The following is an 18,503-nucleotide window of genomic DNA, read 5'->3' on the forward strand; positions in this document are numbered from 1 at the left end:
AAGAGTTGACTCTCTCCAAGGCATCCGCCCAAGTCCCATCCTCTATCTGCTCCCCAAGTTCCCCCTCCCATTTAGCCTTCAGCTCCTCCGCTGACGACTCCTCCACCTCCTGTATTACCTTATAAATGTCAGACACCTTCCCCTCCCCGACCCACACCCCCGAAAGCACTCTGTCCATCGCCCCCCACGAGGGCACCAAAGGGAACTCCTCTACCTGTCGCCTAGCAAACGCCTTTACCTGCAAGTATCTGAACATGTTCCCTTGGGGGAGCCCAAATTTATCTTCCAGTTCCCCCAGGCCCGCAAACCTCCCGCCAATAAACAGGTGCCTCAGTTTACTGATGCCCACCCTTTGCCACCCCCTAAATCCCCCATCAGTGTTCCCCGAGATGAACCGATGATTTCCACCTAATGGAACCTCCATCAAGCCCCCTGTTTCCCCCCTATGCCGTCTCCACTGTCCCCAGATTCTTAGGGTCGCCTCCACCACCGGGCTCGTGGTATACCTCTTAGGAGACAGCGGCAACGGCGCCGTTGCCAAGGCACCCAGGCTCGTACCTCTACATGACGCCATCTCCATTCTTTTCCACGCCGCCCCCCCCCCCCATCACCCATTTACGCACCATTGACACATTGGCCGCCCAATAGTACCCCAATGCAAAGGTTTGTCTTGAGAGCATGAAAGTCCCCTTTACAGTGATCTGACTCTAATTTTTAATTGAGTTAAAATTCAATATAAACTAAGGCGAAATGGCAGGAGGAGTCGGGGCTGAAACGAGAGGAAGGGGTGTGGTGTGAGGGGTTGAGGAGGGTGAATGTGACATCGTCTTGTGCCAGGCTGAGCATCATTCAGTTAAAGGGAGCTTTTCGAGCTCCTCACTAAATCGAGAATGAGCAGCTTTTTTGAAGGGAAGGAAGATAGGGTGCGAGTGTTGTTCAAGGGGGCCTACACATCACACGGACACGTTCTGGTCGTTGCCCCAAGCTGGTGGAGTTTTGACAATCCTTTTTTGACACCATGTCGACAATCCTGCCCACGGGTGCCAATTTTGAGGGTCGCCAATGTGCCAGAACTGCGAACAGGGGCATTCTTTGATGGCACGGAGGCATATTTTATTGCGCTGGAGAATGGCGGCACTGCCAAAGGCTTCAGCATGGCTGGGTAATTTGATGGAGTTTGTGCACCTCGGGAAGGTCAAATTAACCTTGAGAGGGTTGAATGAGGGGTTTTATCAAAGATGGCGACCGTTCATAGTGTACTTCAAAGAATTAGTCACTGCTAGAGTTTAAGGGGGTGTTTACCTGTTTACGGGGGGGGGAGGGGTAGCACGGGTGGGGCAGGGGTTGCGGGGGAGTGGAGGTGAGAGTCTTTGTAAAAGGTGTTTGTTGATGGAATCTTGTGAGAGAATGTTTATTATAGTTCACATATTTTATATTTTCTTGTATGCAATGTTAAAAATGTAATAAAAATCATTTCCAAATGGTTTTTCCCCCAAAGCATTATGCAGCTTTGTATTTGCTGCACATTTTTATCAAATCACATCAGTCTAAATTTAGAAAATCGGTCTTGGCTTCAGCAAACCAATTATAAATTGGTACTTCAGGTCCACCCACTTTGGATGGCAGTCTATCCCAATGACACAGGGATATCCGAATCACAGCCCCCAAGACCCTAGTCCATTAAGTCCAGTCAATTCAGTTCCATGGTCACTTATATTTCATACCCACCGGCTTCTCCGGTTTGGGTTTCATGAACCTGAAGGTTCAGAAATGTCAATTCTTTGTTCTGTTGCCAAATTGGTGAATCCATTGATGGCACAGCGGCACACTGGTTGGCGCTGCTGCCTCACAGTACCAGGGACCCAGGTTCAATTTCAACCTTGGGTAACTGTGTGGAGTTTGCACATTCTCCCGTCTCTGCATGGGTTTCCTCTGGGGGCTCCGGTTTCCTCCCACAGTCCAAAGATGTGCAGGTTTGGTGGATTGGCCATGATCAATGAGCGGGGATAGGATGGGGGGAGTGGGCTTGCGTAGAGTGCTCTTTTGTAGGGTCGGTGCTGGCCCTGGGGTTGGGAATCACAGAGATCGCCGCGCACCCCCCCCCCCCCCCCGTGGTTGCATCAGTACATCCTTTTTTTCTCTGTTACTGTTACACAGAGAGATCAGAGGCTTTCAAATTATATCTAGTGATCCCTTTGAGTCAGAGCATGGTCATTTTTTAACATATAGATAAGCGAGATAATCCGGTGAAAGCTTAATATAGAACATAGAATAGTACAGCACAGATAACTCGAGCCAAATTAATCTCTTCGATATGCCAATAGGACCATTAACTCATTTATATTAAACTGTCGCTGAGTCTAATCTTTAGCCTCTGATGCTTCCCTCTGCAATTCTATCGCACATTCTGATAGATTTTCGAGGATGGAAATCCGTCAGATAGTTTGAATTCTCACACAGTCAGTCTTAAAGAGTATACTTTCAAGGCGAGCTTGGGGCTGTTGCCTCAATACCAGGGACTGAGACTTCTACCCCGCGCATTGTTTATGCATCTGCTTTTAATCATAAATCAGTGGGAAGTGTGAAATCAGTTCCCCATTACCATGAGTTTTGCAGTCGATTATCCATATTTGGGGGCTTCACAAGCAACATCTGATGTGCAATAGGTTAACCTAGTCCTGGAATATCCTTTCCTTTTTTCCCCCAAGATACACTTTATTTATAAAATAATCAACTTTAATTCTCTCCTGAATTGTAATTGCAGAAATGACCTGTCTGGCGCCATCTAATTTTGAATTTGGATCATTTGAACCTATTAAGAACGTCTACAAAGTCAATGATTTGGTCAGGTTTCAGTGCTTTGATGGATACCAGATGATTGGTTCAGCTACAAGGACCTGTCTACCAAATGGCCAATGGACTGGCAAACTGCCGAGATGTAACCCTGAAGGTATTTATTTGTTCTTTTACACTGTTCATGAGGACAACAACTTTTTGGATGGAAATATAGAAATAATGGATAAGGCTTTAGATTTGTTTCCAGGAATTCTCTGCCTTATCGTGAGAACCATAACGTTAAATTGGAAGGTGTAGGTCAGTGTCCGTGTGGAGTTTGCACATTCCCCCCAAGTCTGCGTGGGTTTCACCCCCGCAACCCAAAGATGTGCAGGTTAGGTGGATTGGCCACGCTAAACTGCCCCTTAATTGGAAAAAACAATAATTGGGTACTCAAAATTAAATAGTAACTTAGAGAACAAAAATAAGAGAACAACATCACGCTGCCTGCTCAACTGCAGTGGTCTGAAGTGTATTAGTTTCAACAGCAGAAGTAAGTAAGGCAGATGAACTTAGAGCACTGATTAGAACTTGGAACTATGATGTTGTGGCTATCACAAAAACGTGGTTAAAAGAAGGGCAGGATTGGCAGCTGAACATTGGAGGATATAGATGCTTCAGAAGAGATAGAGGGGATGTAAAAGGGGTGGGGCATTACTGATTCAATAGAGTATTATAGCCGCACTGTGGGGGGACACCTCGGAGGGCTCATACAATGAGGCAATCTGGATAGAGCTCAGGAACAGAAAAGGGGCAAGCACAATGTTGGGTGTTTATTACAGCCCCCCAAACTGCCAGTGTGAGATTGAGAAACAGATAGGTAGAGAGATTTTGGATAGGTGCAAAAGTAACAGGGTTGTTGTGGTAGGGGATTTTAACTTCCCCTATATTGACTGGGACTCACTTAGTGCGCGGAGCTTGGATGGGGCAGAGTTTGTAAAGTGTATCCAGGAAGTCTTCTTGATGCAATATGTAGATAGTCCAACTCGGGAAGGGGCAGTACTGGACCTAGAATTGGGAAATGAACCTGAACAGGTGGTTGAGGTTTCAGTAGGGAACATTTTGGGAGCAGTGACCACAATTCCATAAGTTTTAGGGTACTTTTGGATAGGGATTAGGGTTAAGATGCTAAACTGGGGAAAGGAAAATTACGACAACATTAGACAGGAATTGAAGAATTTGGATTGGGTGCGGCTGATGCAGGGTAAATCAACATCGGACATGTGGGAGTCTTTCAAGCAACAGTTGATTAGGATTCAGGAAAGTCATGTTCCTGAGGGAATGAAGGATAAATATGGGAAGTTTAGGGAGCCTTGGATAACGAGGGATATTGTGAACCTCGGCAAAAAAAAAAAGGAGGCTTTTGGGTCTAGAAGGTTGGGGACAGCCGAAACCCTTGAGGAGTATAAATAAAGTAGGAAGGTACTTAAGCGGGAAAATAGGAGGGCAAGGAGGGGTCATGCAAATTCCTTGGCAAGTAGAATTAAGGTGAATCCCAAAGCTTTTTATTCATATGTGTAAAGCAAGAGGGAGGCCAGGGAAAGGATTGGACCACTTAAGGACAGTGAGGAGAATCTCTGTGTTGAGCCAGAGGAAATGGGTGAGGTACTAAATGAGTACTTTGCATCAGTGTTCACCAAAGTAAAGGACTTTGTGGAAGATGATTCTTGGGTAGGGTGTGTGGATAGTCCGGGTCATGTTGACATCAAAAAGGAGGATGTATTGGGTGTTTGAAAAGACATTAAGGTAGATAAGTCTCCTGGGCCTGATGGGATTTACCCCAGAATACTGAAGGAAACAAGGGAGGAAATTGCTGGGGCTTTGACTGACATCTTTGTATCCTCATTGGCTACAGGTGAGGTTCCAGAGGGCTGGAAAATAGCTAATGTGGTACCGCTGTTTCAGAAAGGTAGCAGGGATAATCCAGGAAACTATAGGCTGGTGAGCCTCATGTCAGTTGTAGGTAAATTATTGGAGAAAATTCTCAGGAACAGGAATTATACCCATTTAGAAACAAATGGACTCATTAGCGATAGACAGCATGGTTTTCTGAAGGGAAGGTCGTGCCTCACTAACTTGATCGGGTTTTTTGATGAGGTGAGGACGGTGGATGTTGTTTACATGGACTTCAGTAAAACCTTTGACAAGGTGCCTCATGGCAGACTGATACAAAAGGTGAAGTCACACGGGATCAGAGGTGAGGTGACAAGATGGATACAGAACTGGCTCAATCACAGAAGGCAGAGGGTAGCAGTAGCAGGGTGTTTTCTGAATGGAAGGTTGTGACTAGTGGTGTTCCACACGGATCGGTGCTAGGGTCTATGTTGTTTGTTGTATCCATAAATGATTTGGAGGAAAATGTAGCTGGTCTGATTAGTAAGTTTGCGGAATACCAAGGTGGTGGAGTGGCAGATAGTGTTGAAGATTGTTAGAAGATACAGCAGCATGTAGATAGGTTGGAAACTTGGGCAGAGAAATGGCAAATGGTGTTTAATCCAGACAAATGTGAGGTAATGCATTTTGGTGGCTATAGAGGGAAATATACAGTAAATGGCTAAACTCTTAGGAATATAGAAAGTCAGAGAGAGCTGGGCGTACAGGTCCACTGAAATTGGAAAGTGGAAACACAAGCGGACAAGATAGTCAAGAAAGCAGACGGAAAGGTTGCCTTCATTGGATGGGGCATCGAGTATAAAAACTGGCAAGTCGTGCTACAGTTTTTTTTTTATAAATTTAGATTAGCCAATTATTTTTTTCCGATTAAGGGGCAATTTAGCGTGGCCAATCCACCTACGTTGCACATTTTTGGGTTGTGGGGGCGAAACCCACGCAGACACGGGGAGAACGTGCAAACTCCACACGGACAGTGACCCAGAGCCGGGATCGAACCTGGGACCTCAGCGCCGTGAGGCGGTTGTGCTAACCACTAGGCCACCGTGCTGCCCTAAGTCGTGCTACAGTTGTATAGAACCTTTGTAAGGCCGCACTTGTAATATTGCGCACAATTCTGGTCGCCACACTACCAGAAGGATGTGAAGAGTTTGGAGAGGGGGAAGAGGAGGTTTACCAGGATGTTGCCTGGTCTGGAGCGTATTAGCTATGCAGAGAGGCTGAATGGACTCAGACTGTTTTCATTAGAACGACGGAGGTTGAGGGCCAACCTGATCGAGGTCTACAGGATTATGAGGGACATGGATAGAGTGGATGGGCAGGCACTCTTTCCCAGGATGGAGGGGTCAGTCACAAGGGGGCATAGGTTTAAGGTCCATGGGGCAAAGATTGGAGGAGATGTGCAAGTCAGTTTTTTTACACAGAGGGTGGGGAGTGCCTGGAACGTGCTGCCAGGGGAGGTTGTGGAAGCAGATACATTAACGGCGTTCAAAAAGCTTCTCGGCAAATACAAGGATAGGATGGGCATAGAGGGATATGACACTAGGAAGTGCTGAGGGTTTTGGCCAAGGGTGGTATCATGACCGGTACAGGCTTGGAGGGCTGAAGGGCCTGTTCCTGTGCTGTATTGTTCTTTGTTCTTTGTACTCTCCCACTTCAGTTCTCCCGCATAGCCCGGCTCAGTAACAAGGACAGATCTAAGTTAAATGTAACTGGGCTCACTCTGGAGATAACGCTGATGAAACGGCAGTTTTCTCCGTGACAGCTACTTTATTGCACAATGTCAACCAAGTCAACTATAGGATGATTGTGCAGACCTTGAGGATGACTGTGCAGTATTAACGGTTCAATTTAATACAGTAGAATAATTACAGATTACACAGTAACATGGGGGAGCATGGTGGCACTGTGGTTAGCACTGCTGCCTCACAGAGCCAGGGACTTCGGGTGACTGTCTATGTGGAGTTTGTATATTCTCCCGGGGTCTGAGTGGGATTCCTCCAGGTTCCTCCTGCAGCAGCCCAAAGATGCACAGGTCAAGTGGATTGGCCATGCTAAAATTGCCCCGCCGTGTCCAAGAGTTAGTTGGGGTTTTAGGGGTAGGGCGGGGGGATTGGGCTTGGGTGGGGTGCCCTTTCAGAGGGTCGGTGTAGACCCGATGGGCCAAATGGCCTCCTTCTGCACTGTAGGGATTCTATGATTCTTCTTGGTTGGGTTTAACTTATTTTAACAGGTTGACCCCTTACAGGTTGAAAGAGTGAAAGATGTACTTAACGGATTCAACCCTTTCACACAGATCGGAGATATTTCAGTTTAAATAAGGAAAGGAAAATCTGTATTTAAATGTCTTGTCACATTTGCCAGGAGCATCCCAAACTGCTTTACAGAGAATGGACTGTCCCTACATTCCTAACAATATTATGCTGCTGTTATGTAAATAAGCGAGAAGGAAAGAGATGCAGCTTGTATTTATTTAATTCCTTTCGCATCCCCAGCACATCCTAGTGAGTTCCACAGACAATGAAGAACCTTTGACCAGTAATCACTGCAAAAAAAAACCAGCGGCTCACTTCCATACTGCAAGCTTCCAAAAACAGCAGCTCACTTCCATACTGCAAGCTTCCAAAAACAGCGGCTCACTTCCATACTGCAAGCTTCCAAAAACAGCAGCTCACTTCCATACTGCAAGCTTCCAAAAACAGCAGCTCACTTCCATACTGCAAGCTTCCAAAAACAGCGGCTCACTTCCATACTGCAAGCTTCCAAAAACAGCAGCTCACTTCCATACTGCAAGCTTCCAAAAACAGCGGCTCACTTCCATACTGCAAGCTTCCAAAAACAGCAGGTCACTTCCATACTGCAAGCTTCCAAAAACAGCAGCTCACTTCCATACTGCAAGCTTCCAAAAACAGCAGCTCACTTCCATACTGCAAGCTTCCAAAAACAGCGGCTCACTTCCATACTGCAAGCTTCCAAAAACAGCAGCTCACTTCCATACTGCAAGCTTCCAAAAACAGCGGCTCACTTCCATACTGCAAGCTTCCAAAAACAGCAGCTCACTTCCATACTGCAAGCTTCCAAAAACAGCAGCTCACTTCCATACTGCAAGCTTCCAAAAACAGCGGCTCACTTCCATACTGCAAGCTTCCAAAAACAGCAGCTCACTTCCATACTGCAAGCTTCCAAAAACAGCGGCTCACTTCCATACTGCAAGCTTCCAAAAACAGCAGCTCACTTCCATACTGCAAGCTTCCAAAAACAGCAGCTCACTTCCATACTGCAAGCTTCCAAAAACAGCAGCTCACTTCCATACTGCAAGCTTCCAAAAACAGCAGCTCACTTCCATACTGCAAGCTTCCAAAAACAGCGGCTCACTTCCATACAGCAAGCTTCCAAAAACAGCAGCTCACTTCCATACTGCAAGCTTCCAAAAACAGCAGCTCACTTCCATACTGCAAGCTTCCAAAAACAGCGGCTCACTTCCATACTGCAAGCTTCCAAAAACAGCAGCTCACTTCCATACTGCAAGCTTCCAAAAACAGCGGCTCACTTCCATACTGCAAGCTTCCAAAAACAGCAGCTCACTTCCATACTGCAAGCTTCCAAAAACAGCAGCTCACTTCCATACTGCAAGCTTCCAAAAACAGCGGCTCACTTCCATACTGCAAGCTTCCAAAAACAGCGGCTCACTTCCATACTGCAAGCTTCCAAAAACAGCAGCTCACTTCCATACTGCAAGCTTCCAAAAACAGCGGCTCACTTCCATACTGCAAGCTTCCAAAAACAGCAGCTCACTTCCATACTGCAAGCTTCCAAAAACAGCAGCTCACTTCCATACTGCAAGCTTCCAAAAACAGCGGCTCACTTCCATACTGCAAGCTTCCAAAAACAGCAGCTCACTTCCATACTGCAAGCTTCCAAAAACAGCGGCTCACTTCCATACTGCAAGCTTCCAAAAACAGCAGCTCACTTCCATACTGCAAGCTTCCAAAAACAGCAGCTCACTTCCATACTGCAAGCTTCCAAAAACAGCAGCTCACTTCCATACTGCAAGCTTCCAAAAACAGCAGCTCACTTCCATACTGCAAGCTTCCAAAAACAGCAGCTCACTTCCATACTGCAAGCTTCCAAAAACAGCAGCTCACTTCCATACTGCAAGCTTCCAAAAACAGCAGCTCACTTCCATACTGCAAGCTTCCAAAAACAGCAGCTCACTTCCATACTGCAAGCTTCCAAAAACAGCGGCTCACTTCCATACTGCAAGCTTCCAAAAACAGCGGCTCACTTCCATACTGCAAGCTTCCAAAAACAGCGGCTCACTTCCATACTGCAAGCTTCCAAAAACAGCAGCTCACTTCCATACTGCAAGCTTCCAAAAACAGCGGCTCACTTCCATACTGCAAGTTTCCAAAAACAGCAGCTCACTTCCATACTGCAAGCTTCCAAAAAAAGCGGCTCACTTCCATACTGCAAGCTTCCAAAAACAGCGGCTCACTTCCATACTGCAAGCTTCCAAAAACAGTAGCTCACTTCCATACTGCAAGCTTCCAAAAACAGCGGCTCACTTCCATACTGCAAGCTTCCAAAAACAGCAGCTCACTTCCATACTGCAAGCTTCCAAAAACAGCGGCTCACTTCCATACTGCAAGCTTCCAAAAACAGCAGCTCACTTCCAAACTGCAAGCTTCCAAAAACAGCAGCTCACTTCCATACTGCAAGCTTCCAAAAACAGCAGCTCACTTCCAAACTGCAAGCTTCCAAAAACAGCAGCTCACTTCCATACTGCAAGCTTCCAAAAACAGCAGCTCACTTCCATACTGCAAGCTTCCAAAAACAGCAGCTCACTTCCATACTGCAAGCTTCCAAAAACAGCAGCTCACTTCCATACTGTAAGCTTCCAAAAACAGCGGCTCACTTCCATACTGCAAGCTTCCAAAAACAGCGGCTCACTTCCATACTGCAAGCTTCCAAAAACAGCGGCTCACTTCCATACTGCAAGCTTCCAAAAACAGCGGCTCACTTCCAAACTGCAAGCTTCCAAAAACAGCGGCTCACTTCCATACTGCAAGCTTCCAAAAACAGCGGCTCACTTCCATACTGCAAGCTTCCAAAAACAGCAGCTCACTTCCATACTGCAAGCTTCCAAAAACAGCAGCTCACTTCCATACTGCAAGCTTCCAAAAACAGCAGCTCACTTCCATACTGCAAGCTTCCAAAACAGCAGCTCACTTCCATACTGCAAGCTTCCAAAAACAGCGGCTCACTTCCATACTGCAAGCTTCCAAAAACAGCGGCTCACTTCCATACTGCAAGCTTCCAATAACAGCAGCTCACTTCCATACTGCAAGCTTCCAAAAACAGCAGCTCACTTCCATACCGCAAGCTTCCAAAAACAGCAGCTCACTTCCATACTGCAAGCTTCCAAAAACAGCGGCTCACTTCCATACTGCAAGCTTCCAAAAACAGCAGCTCACTTCCATACTGCAAGCTTCCAAAAACAGCGGCTCACTTCCATACCGCAAGCTTCCAAAAACAGCGGCTCACTTCCATACTGCAAGCTTCCAAAAACAGCAGCTCACTTCCATACTGCAAGCTTCCAAAAACAGCAGCTCACTTCCATACTGCAAGCTTCCAAAAACAACAGCTCACTTCCATACTGCAAGCTTCCAAAAACAGCAGCTCACTTTCATACTGCAAGCTTCCAAAAACAGCAGCTCACTTCCATACTGCATGCTTCCAAAAACAGCAGCTCACTTCCATACTGCAAGTTTCCAAAAACAGCAGCTCACTTCCATACTGCAAGCTTCCAAAAACAGCAGCTCACTTCCATACTGCAAGCTTCCAAAAACAGCAGCAAAAGTAACGTAAGAAACCGGAGCCAGGCCAGATATTCAGGATGTAAATAAACGAAAAATCAAACATGGAAAATTATTCCAGTTCTCATGTGGGCACAGTCACCACCATCTGCAGTGTTTTAAACAGGCAGTTTGACAGGAGCAGTTTAAGATTAAAATCAGAATCTTGGCAAGCTCGTATAGGGGAGGTATCTATATTCAACGTGATTGTATTTTTTTCCATTTAGACATGTTTTGCCCCAACCCTGGAATCCCCTTCGGTGCGAGAAAGGAAGGGAAGATTTATGATGTCTTTTCAACTGTCCATTATCAGTGTGGCAAACACATTTTACGTGGTTCATCAGAACGCAAATGTTTGGAATCTGGCCAGTGGTCTGGAGTGGAGCCTCGATGTGAAAGTATACCTCATTATATCTTATTCCTTTCGAACCTTGTATCATAAATATCTATTAGGTGCGGTTACTGGGATAGGGTGGAGGCGAGGGGTTCAGTAGGGTGCTCTTTCCAAGGGCCAGTGCAGACTCGATGGGCCGAATAGCCTCCTTCTGCACTGTAAATTCTATGATTCTATGGTCTCCCACGACATCATTTGCAATAAGGAATTCGGGAGAAATATCTTTAAAGAAATAATCTATAGAGTACCTTTCATGACCGCAGAACCTATTTTATAGCTTTTCGAACATAGGAATTAGGAGCAGAAGTAGGCAATTTAGCCCTTCGAGCCTGCTCCACTATTCAATCAGGTCATGGCTGATCTCTTCCTGGTCTCAAATCCACCTCCCCACCTGTTTCCCATATCCCTTCAACCTGTTTTTTTAATCAGAAATATGTCTTTCTCTTTCTTGAAACCATTTAGTGACTCAGATTCCACCGCACTATGGGGCAGTGAGTTCCACAAATTCACCACCCTCTGCGAGAAGTAGTTCCTCCTCATCTCAGTTCTAAATCTACCGCCTCTCAACCGAAATCTGTGACCTCTCATTCTGCATTGCGCTACAAAGCGGAACACTTGCTCTCTGTTTACTTCATCAATCCCTTTTAGTATTTTATACACTAAAGTACTCTTGAAGTTGTGTCGCTGTTGTAATGTAGGAGACAGAGAAGCCAATTTATGCACATCAAGAACCCGGAAACAGCAATGTGATAATAAGCAGATAACCTGTTTTAATGAAGAACAAAAGTATTTATATTTATTTTCATTAAATTATTATGTGGAGATGCCGGCGTTGGACTGGGGTGAGCACAGTAAGAAGTCTTATAACACCAGGTTAAAGTCCATCAGGTTTGTTTCAAACACTAGCTTTCGGAGCACTGCTCCTTCCTCAGGTGAATGAAGAGGTACTGATTGTAAGACTTCTTACTATAAAATTATTGGTCAGGCTGTTTTATTCCAGAAAACCAGTTTGTAAAGGATGATAGAAACATATTCCTGCAGATGCTGAAATCTGAAACAAAACTGAAAATACCGGACATTCTCAGCAGGTCTGACAGCAGGGAGCTAAAGTTTCGAGTCTGGGTGACTCTTTGTCAAAGCTATAGAGAACTGGAAATATAGAGTTCATCCCATTTCCAATTCTCTATAGCTTTGACAGAGTCACTCACCCAGACTCGCAACATTAGCTCCCTACTCTCTCCACAAAGGCTGTCAGATCTGCTGAGATTCTCCAGTATTTTCTGTGTTTGTGTTGGTAAAAGATGATACTGGAGACAATCTGTATTTAGTCTTACATTTATTTACAGAGAGAAATATTGCAAGCTTCAACCTCCTAACTCAAGTGCACCCCAGTTTAAGTGTCTCTTCCTGTGTGCTCAAGTGAAACCCCAATTAATGTCCTTCACCTATATACAATCGAACACAATTGATATGCAATTAACACAGTTCAAGTGTGAGAACTCACAGTAGATGCTAATACAAATTTCCTTTTGATTAGCAATGGATTTTTTAATGTTTGCCCAATAGGGCAGCCCTGTCTTAACAGCTCAGTCAAGAGATGGTATTCTCCGACCCCCACGCCGGGTAGGAGAATCGCGGGAGTGCCGGGCGAATCATGCCACGCCGCCCTGGCACCCGCACGCGATTCTCCCACGCCCCCCAAAACGGCGTGTCGCGTTTTGCGGCAGGCCGCTCGGAGAATCGCAGCGATTCTCTGGCCCGGATGGGCCGAGCGGCCTGCCAAATCCGACCGGTTCACTCCGGCGCCAGCCACACCTGGTCGCTACCGGCGGGAACAGCGCGCGACCGCTGCGTGTGGGGCCTGTGGGGGGCGGAGGGAGAATCGAGCTCCAAGGGGGTGCTCAGGAAGGGTCTGGCCCGCGATCGGTGCACACCGATCGTCGGGCCTACGTCTCTGAAAGACGCACTCTTTTCCCTCCGCCGCCCCGCAAGATCAATCCTCCATGTCTTGCGGGGCAACGGAGGGGAAGACGGCAACCACGCATGCGCGGGTGACGTCATTCAGGCTGCGCTGCTTTGACGCAAGCGTCAAGACCCGGCATGCGAGATTGACGCGCAACCGCTCCTAGCCCCCCCAGTGGGGGTGGGGGGGGGGGGGGGATAGGGGGTGAGGAACGGCCTCCAACGCCGGAGTGAAACACTCCGGTTTTCACTCCGGCGTCGGCACTTTGTCTCCCTTTGGGAGAATCGCGGCCGGTATCTCCGACTGAACAACACTCCCTCAGAATTGCATTGGAATGTCAGCCTTGCATAAGTGTTCAAGGCTTTAGAATTGGCCAATTAACCCATAATCTTCAGATTCAGAGGCAAGGGGCTGGATTCTCCGCCGGCGGGATGCTCCGTTTTGCCGGCAGATCAGGAGTTTCCCGAAGGCGTGGGGCTGTCTCACAGGGGGAAACCCCATTGACCAGCCAGCTTAACAGAGCATCCCGCCGGTGGGGTGAAACAGAAATGTGGCGCAGCAGGGCAGAGAATCCAGCCCATGAATTCCGCTGCTGAGCCACAGTCCCCACCCAAAGTAGAGTGGTTGGAATGTGGAACTTGTTACTACACTGAGGAGAATAGCATGGTTAGATTCAAGAGGAGATAGGATGTATGAATGCTATGCAGAATGAGAGCTTTGGGAATTCTCAATGCAGCTCACTGTACAAATAAGCCCACAACATAAAACATTGTGTTAGCTCGGTTAGGATGGCAAGAGTTGTCAAAAGAAAGATGGAGATGGGGTGCAAATCAGCCATGACGGAAGAGTATGCACAAGAGTCTGAATGGCTTGATTGTGCTCTTAATGTTTTCATCCTAACCCTGAATTGCCGAATGACCATCAGATCTTACTTTTCTGAACAACACATCTTGAGGATAATTGGAGGTTAATTGCTTTGAGTTGCTTCTTAAGGTCAATCGGAAATAATTTTTTATTTCACAATTTATTTAACAATAGCAAGAAATTATTGATTTTCTTTGACCACTTCATGTTTCTTTTCACTGATGTGCACCTGGAAAGTAATAAACACGTCTCAAAACGTACACATTTACTTGTCAACGCCCCATGGAGATGCTCTCAATGAATCAAAGGCCAATTACATCTACACTTATCCTGTTAATGTTTGGGTGTACCCTAGGATTCAGAACACTGGGAAGGGTCTTGGCATCAGTGCTCTCAGGAGTAAGCAGGATTTTGAAAGGGTTCTTGGGTTTGGAACAATTACAGGCTGGCTCATTCAAATATGTTGATCTGGATTACGCCCAGCGGCGGCGAGATCCAGATCGCGAAGTCTCACGAGGTTTAGTTGAATCTCATGAGAGGGCTCTCGCGAGATTAAATGGCCTTGTCACGACACCACATTGGGTGCCTTAGAAATCTATCTATTTCCTTCTTAAATATATTCAGTGACCGGGATTCATTAAGCTGGAGAGGGTCAAATTCGCCCTGAGGGGGTCGGTACAAGGGTTCTTTAGGGGGTGGCAGCCTTTCCTCGACTTTCTGGCTCAACGATAAGGAACTAGGTCAGCAGCAGCGGCAACCCGGGGGGGAGGGGGGGAAGGGGGGGTCTCAGGGGGTATTGTTTAAGTTAATTTGCTTATTGTTAATTTATTTTGTTGTTTATTGGGTTTGGGGGGGGGGGGGGTGGGGGGGTTTGTTACATGCGTTGTTACGGGTGCCGGGGGGGTGTTTATTATTGTTATTATTATTATTGTTCTGTTGATATATATTTTTCAAAAAATTCCCAAAAAAATAATTTTAAAAAATATATATATTCAGTGACTTGGCCTCCACTGCCCTCTGTGGTAGAGAATTCCATAGGTTCACCACCCTCTGAGTGAAGAGGTTTCTCCTCATCTCAGTTCTAAATGGCCTCCCCCGTATACTGAAACCTCTTGTTTAGACACCCCTATCCAGAGGAAACAATATCTCTGCATCTAGTCTGTCCATCACTGTCAGAATGTTGTACGTTTCAATGAGATTGTCCCTCAATCTTCCAAGTTCCAGTGAATACAGACCTAGTCGACCCAATCTCTCCTCATACGATAATCTGTTTCAGTCTGGTGAACGTTCAGTGAACTCCCCCTCTGGCAAGTATATCCTTCCTTAGGTTAAGAGACTAAAACTGCACACACTACTCCAGGTGTGGTCTCACCAAGGCCCTGTTCAGCTGCACCAAGACTATACTCAATCCCTCTTGCAATGAAGACCAACATACCATTTACCTTCCTAACTGTTTGTTGTACTTGCATGCTTGCTTTCAGTGGCAAGCATACAAGGACACCCAGGTCCCTTTGTATGTCAACATTTCCCCATCTATCACCATTTGAATAATACTCTATCATTCTGTTTTTCCTACCGAAGTGTCTAACTTCTCATTTATCCATGTTATATTGCTTCTGCCATGTATTTGCCCACTCACCCAAATTTTCTAAACCTCCTCTTAACATCATCCTCACCACTCACATTCCCACCAAGTTTTGTGTCATCAGCAAACTTGGAAATATTACATTTGGTTCCCTCACCCAAATCAACGATGTACATTGTGAATAGCTGGGGCTCAAGCACTGATCCCTGCGGAACTCCGCTAGTCACCGCCTACCAATCTGAAAAAGACCCATTTATTCCTACTTATGTTTCCTATCTGCCAACCAATTCTCAATCCATGCCAATATATTACCCTCAATACCATGTGCTTTAATAATGCGCACTAACCTCTTTTCAAAAACGTTCTGAAAATCCAAATACACCGTATTCACTGCTTCTCCCTTATATATTCTGTCATTTATTTCCTCAAAAACTCCAGTAAGTTTGTCAAACATGGTTTCCCTTTCGTTGGTCCACGTTGACTTTGTCTAATCGCATTGATATTTTCTAAGTGTCCTGTTGTCGCGTCCTTTATAATACTCTAGCATTTTTTCCTACTATTGATATTAGGCTAACCGGTCTGTAATTCCCTGTTTTCTTCCCCCCTCCTTTTCATAAATAGCATGGTTACATTTGCCACCTTCCAATCTGCCGGGACTGTTCCAGAATCATTAGAATTTAGAAAGGTGACAGCCAACATGTCCACTATTTCCATGACCACTTCCTTTAGTACCCTCGGATGTGGATTACCAGGCCCTGGGGATTTATCACCATTCAGTCCCATTCTCCAGCACAATTTTTCTCGTAATATTACTTTCTTTCAATCCATCTTCTTACTAGATGTTTGGTTTCCTAACATTTCTGGGAAATTATTTGTGTCTTCCTCTGTGAAGACAAAACTAAAGAATGCATTTAATTGCTCGGCCATTTCCTTATTGTCGATTATAAATTCTCCCATTTCAGACGGTAAGGGACCTACATTTGTCTTCACTAATCATTTTTCCTATTACATGCTTTTAGAAGCTTTTACATTATTTACATCCTTTATATTACTTACTTTTACTCTCGCACTATTTTCCCTCTTAATCAATCTCTTGGCCCTCCTTTGTTGAATTTTAAATTGTTCCTAATCCTCGAGCTTGCTACTTTTTTATAGCAACTTTATATGACTCCTCTTTGGATCAAATATTATCTTTATTTACTTTTGTTAGCCATAGTTGGGCCACTTTTCTTGCTGTGTTTTTGCACCAGAAAGATATGTATAACTGTTGTGATGCATACATTAGTTCCTTAAATATTAACCGTTGCCTAGCCACCATCATGCATTTTAGTGAAGTTCCCCGATGTATCTTTACCAACTCAAGCCTCATACATTTGCAGTTATCTTATGTTTTAGATTCAGGACCCTAGTTTCAGATCAGACTTCTTCACTTTCCATCCAAATGAAGAATTCTACCATGTTATGGTCACTGTTCCCTAAAGGACCCCGCACAACAAGATTATTAATAACCCCCTTCTCATTGCACAATACCAAATCTAGGATAGCACTTCCCTAATTGCTTTCTCAACATACTGGTCTAAAAAAAATCTTGTACACACTCCTAAATTTATCTGTCACAATATTGTTGCTAATTTGGTTTGTCCAATCTACATGTAGATTAAAGGTGCCCATGATTACTGTATCACTCTTGTTACATGCATCTCTAATTTCCTTTTTAATGCCATCTCCTACCTTACCACTACTGCTTGGCAGTCGATAGACAACTGCCACAAATGCTGTCCATGCATTGTTGCTTCTTCGTTCCTCACAGATTGATCTTACATCTAGATTTTTTGAGCCAATATCTTCCCTCACGATTGGACTGATTTCATCCTTAACTAATAACACCATCCAACCTCCTTTTTGTTTTTGCCTGTCCTTCCTAACTATAGAGTACCCGAAGATATTAAGTTTCTTGGTCACCCTGCAGCCATGTCTCTGCAATCACAATCATATCAAACCCATTTATATTAATTAGTGCTGTTAATTCGCTTACCTTACTGCGAATGTTCCATGCATTCAGATACAATGCCTTTAGACTTGTCTTTTCAAAATTTTAACACATTTTATTTGTACCAAGGCCTTATTTGTTGCTCGCCATTGTTGCCTCTTCCTTCCACTTTTTCTTTCTACGTTTCTGTCTTTCAATTTTATCTTTGCTTCCCTCTCTTGTTTCTCCCCCTTCAGGTTCCCATCCCCCTGCCATTCTATTTTTCATCCCCCAACATCTTAGAATCAAAGAACGGGACAACACAGAGGGAGACCATCGTCCCAGTGTCAGCTCTTTGAATGAGAAATCCACTCAGTCCCACTCCCCAGCTCTGTTCCCATAGCCCTGTCATTTGTATTTATTCAATTCTCTTTTGAAAGCACCTGTTGAATCTGCCTGCACACCCTTTCAGACAGTGGCCTGGACAGTGACCTTCTAGAATATAATGTGTAAAAAAAAAATTCCTGACATGACCTCCAGTTCTTTGACTGGTATCAATAAATCTGTGTCCTTGTACCATGTTACGTTCTAGTGCGTTACAATGATTAAGTCAATGCACCAAAGAACATTTAGTTCATGACAGTTAAGATTTATACATTATAATAACATGGGTAGAAAACAATACTAATACTACTAACGAACTGTAAACTCTTAACAACTAGGATACGAGAGCTAATACAAAACACGACTATCCACGGCGACTCCTCGTTCAGATCTCCGAGGCTGTAGTGTCACGTGGTGTAACTTTACTCACACGTGCTGGTTGGAGATCTAACATATTAAGAAACAGAATTGCTTATGCCTATCATTTAAAAAAAATCATTTTATTCTCCTCATTTTCAACATTTCCATCAATAAACAACCAAAGAAAAAACAAACAAAAACAAATATAATAACAATCTCTCCCACATGCAAACTGCACCCCGCTCAATATACAGACCAAAACATCCACCCATACAATCCAGGTAAAAAATACTAATTAACAATCAATCTGTAAACAATGTAACCAAAGACAACAATACCGCCGACCCCCCTCTAATGTTCAATGGCAACCAGTTCTCGGAAGCGCATAGTATACAGCCCCCATG

General features: G+C 45.0%; 1 protein-coding gene across 2 annotated transcripts in view; it reads left to right on the top strand.

Moving 5' to 3' along the window:
• LOC119974681 (complement factor B-like) overlaps nucleotides 1-18,503 on the top strand; it is an 83,484-nt gene that overhangs the window by 20,942 nt on the left and 44,039 nt on the right. For both annotated transcript variants that reach the window (XM_038813789.1, XM_038813788.1), the window contains exons 3-4: nucleotides 2,765-2,950; nucleotides 10,808-10,978. In XM_038813789.1, the coding sequence (XP_038669717.1) occupies nucleotides 2,765-2,950; nucleotides 10,808-10,978 (357 nt within the window). The remainder of the gene's footprint in view (nucleotides 1-2,764; nucleotides 2,951-10,807; nucleotides 10,979-18,503) is intronic.

The sequence above is a fragment of the Scyliorhinus canicula genome, chromosome 12, assembly GCF_902713615.1.
Source record: "Scyliorhinus canicula chromosome 12, sScyCan1.1, whole genome shotgun sequence".
Classification (NCBI taxonomy): domain Eukaryota; kingdom Metazoa; phylum Chordata; class Chondrichthyes; order Carcharhiniformes; family Scyliorhinidae; genus Scyliorhinus; species Scyliorhinus canicula.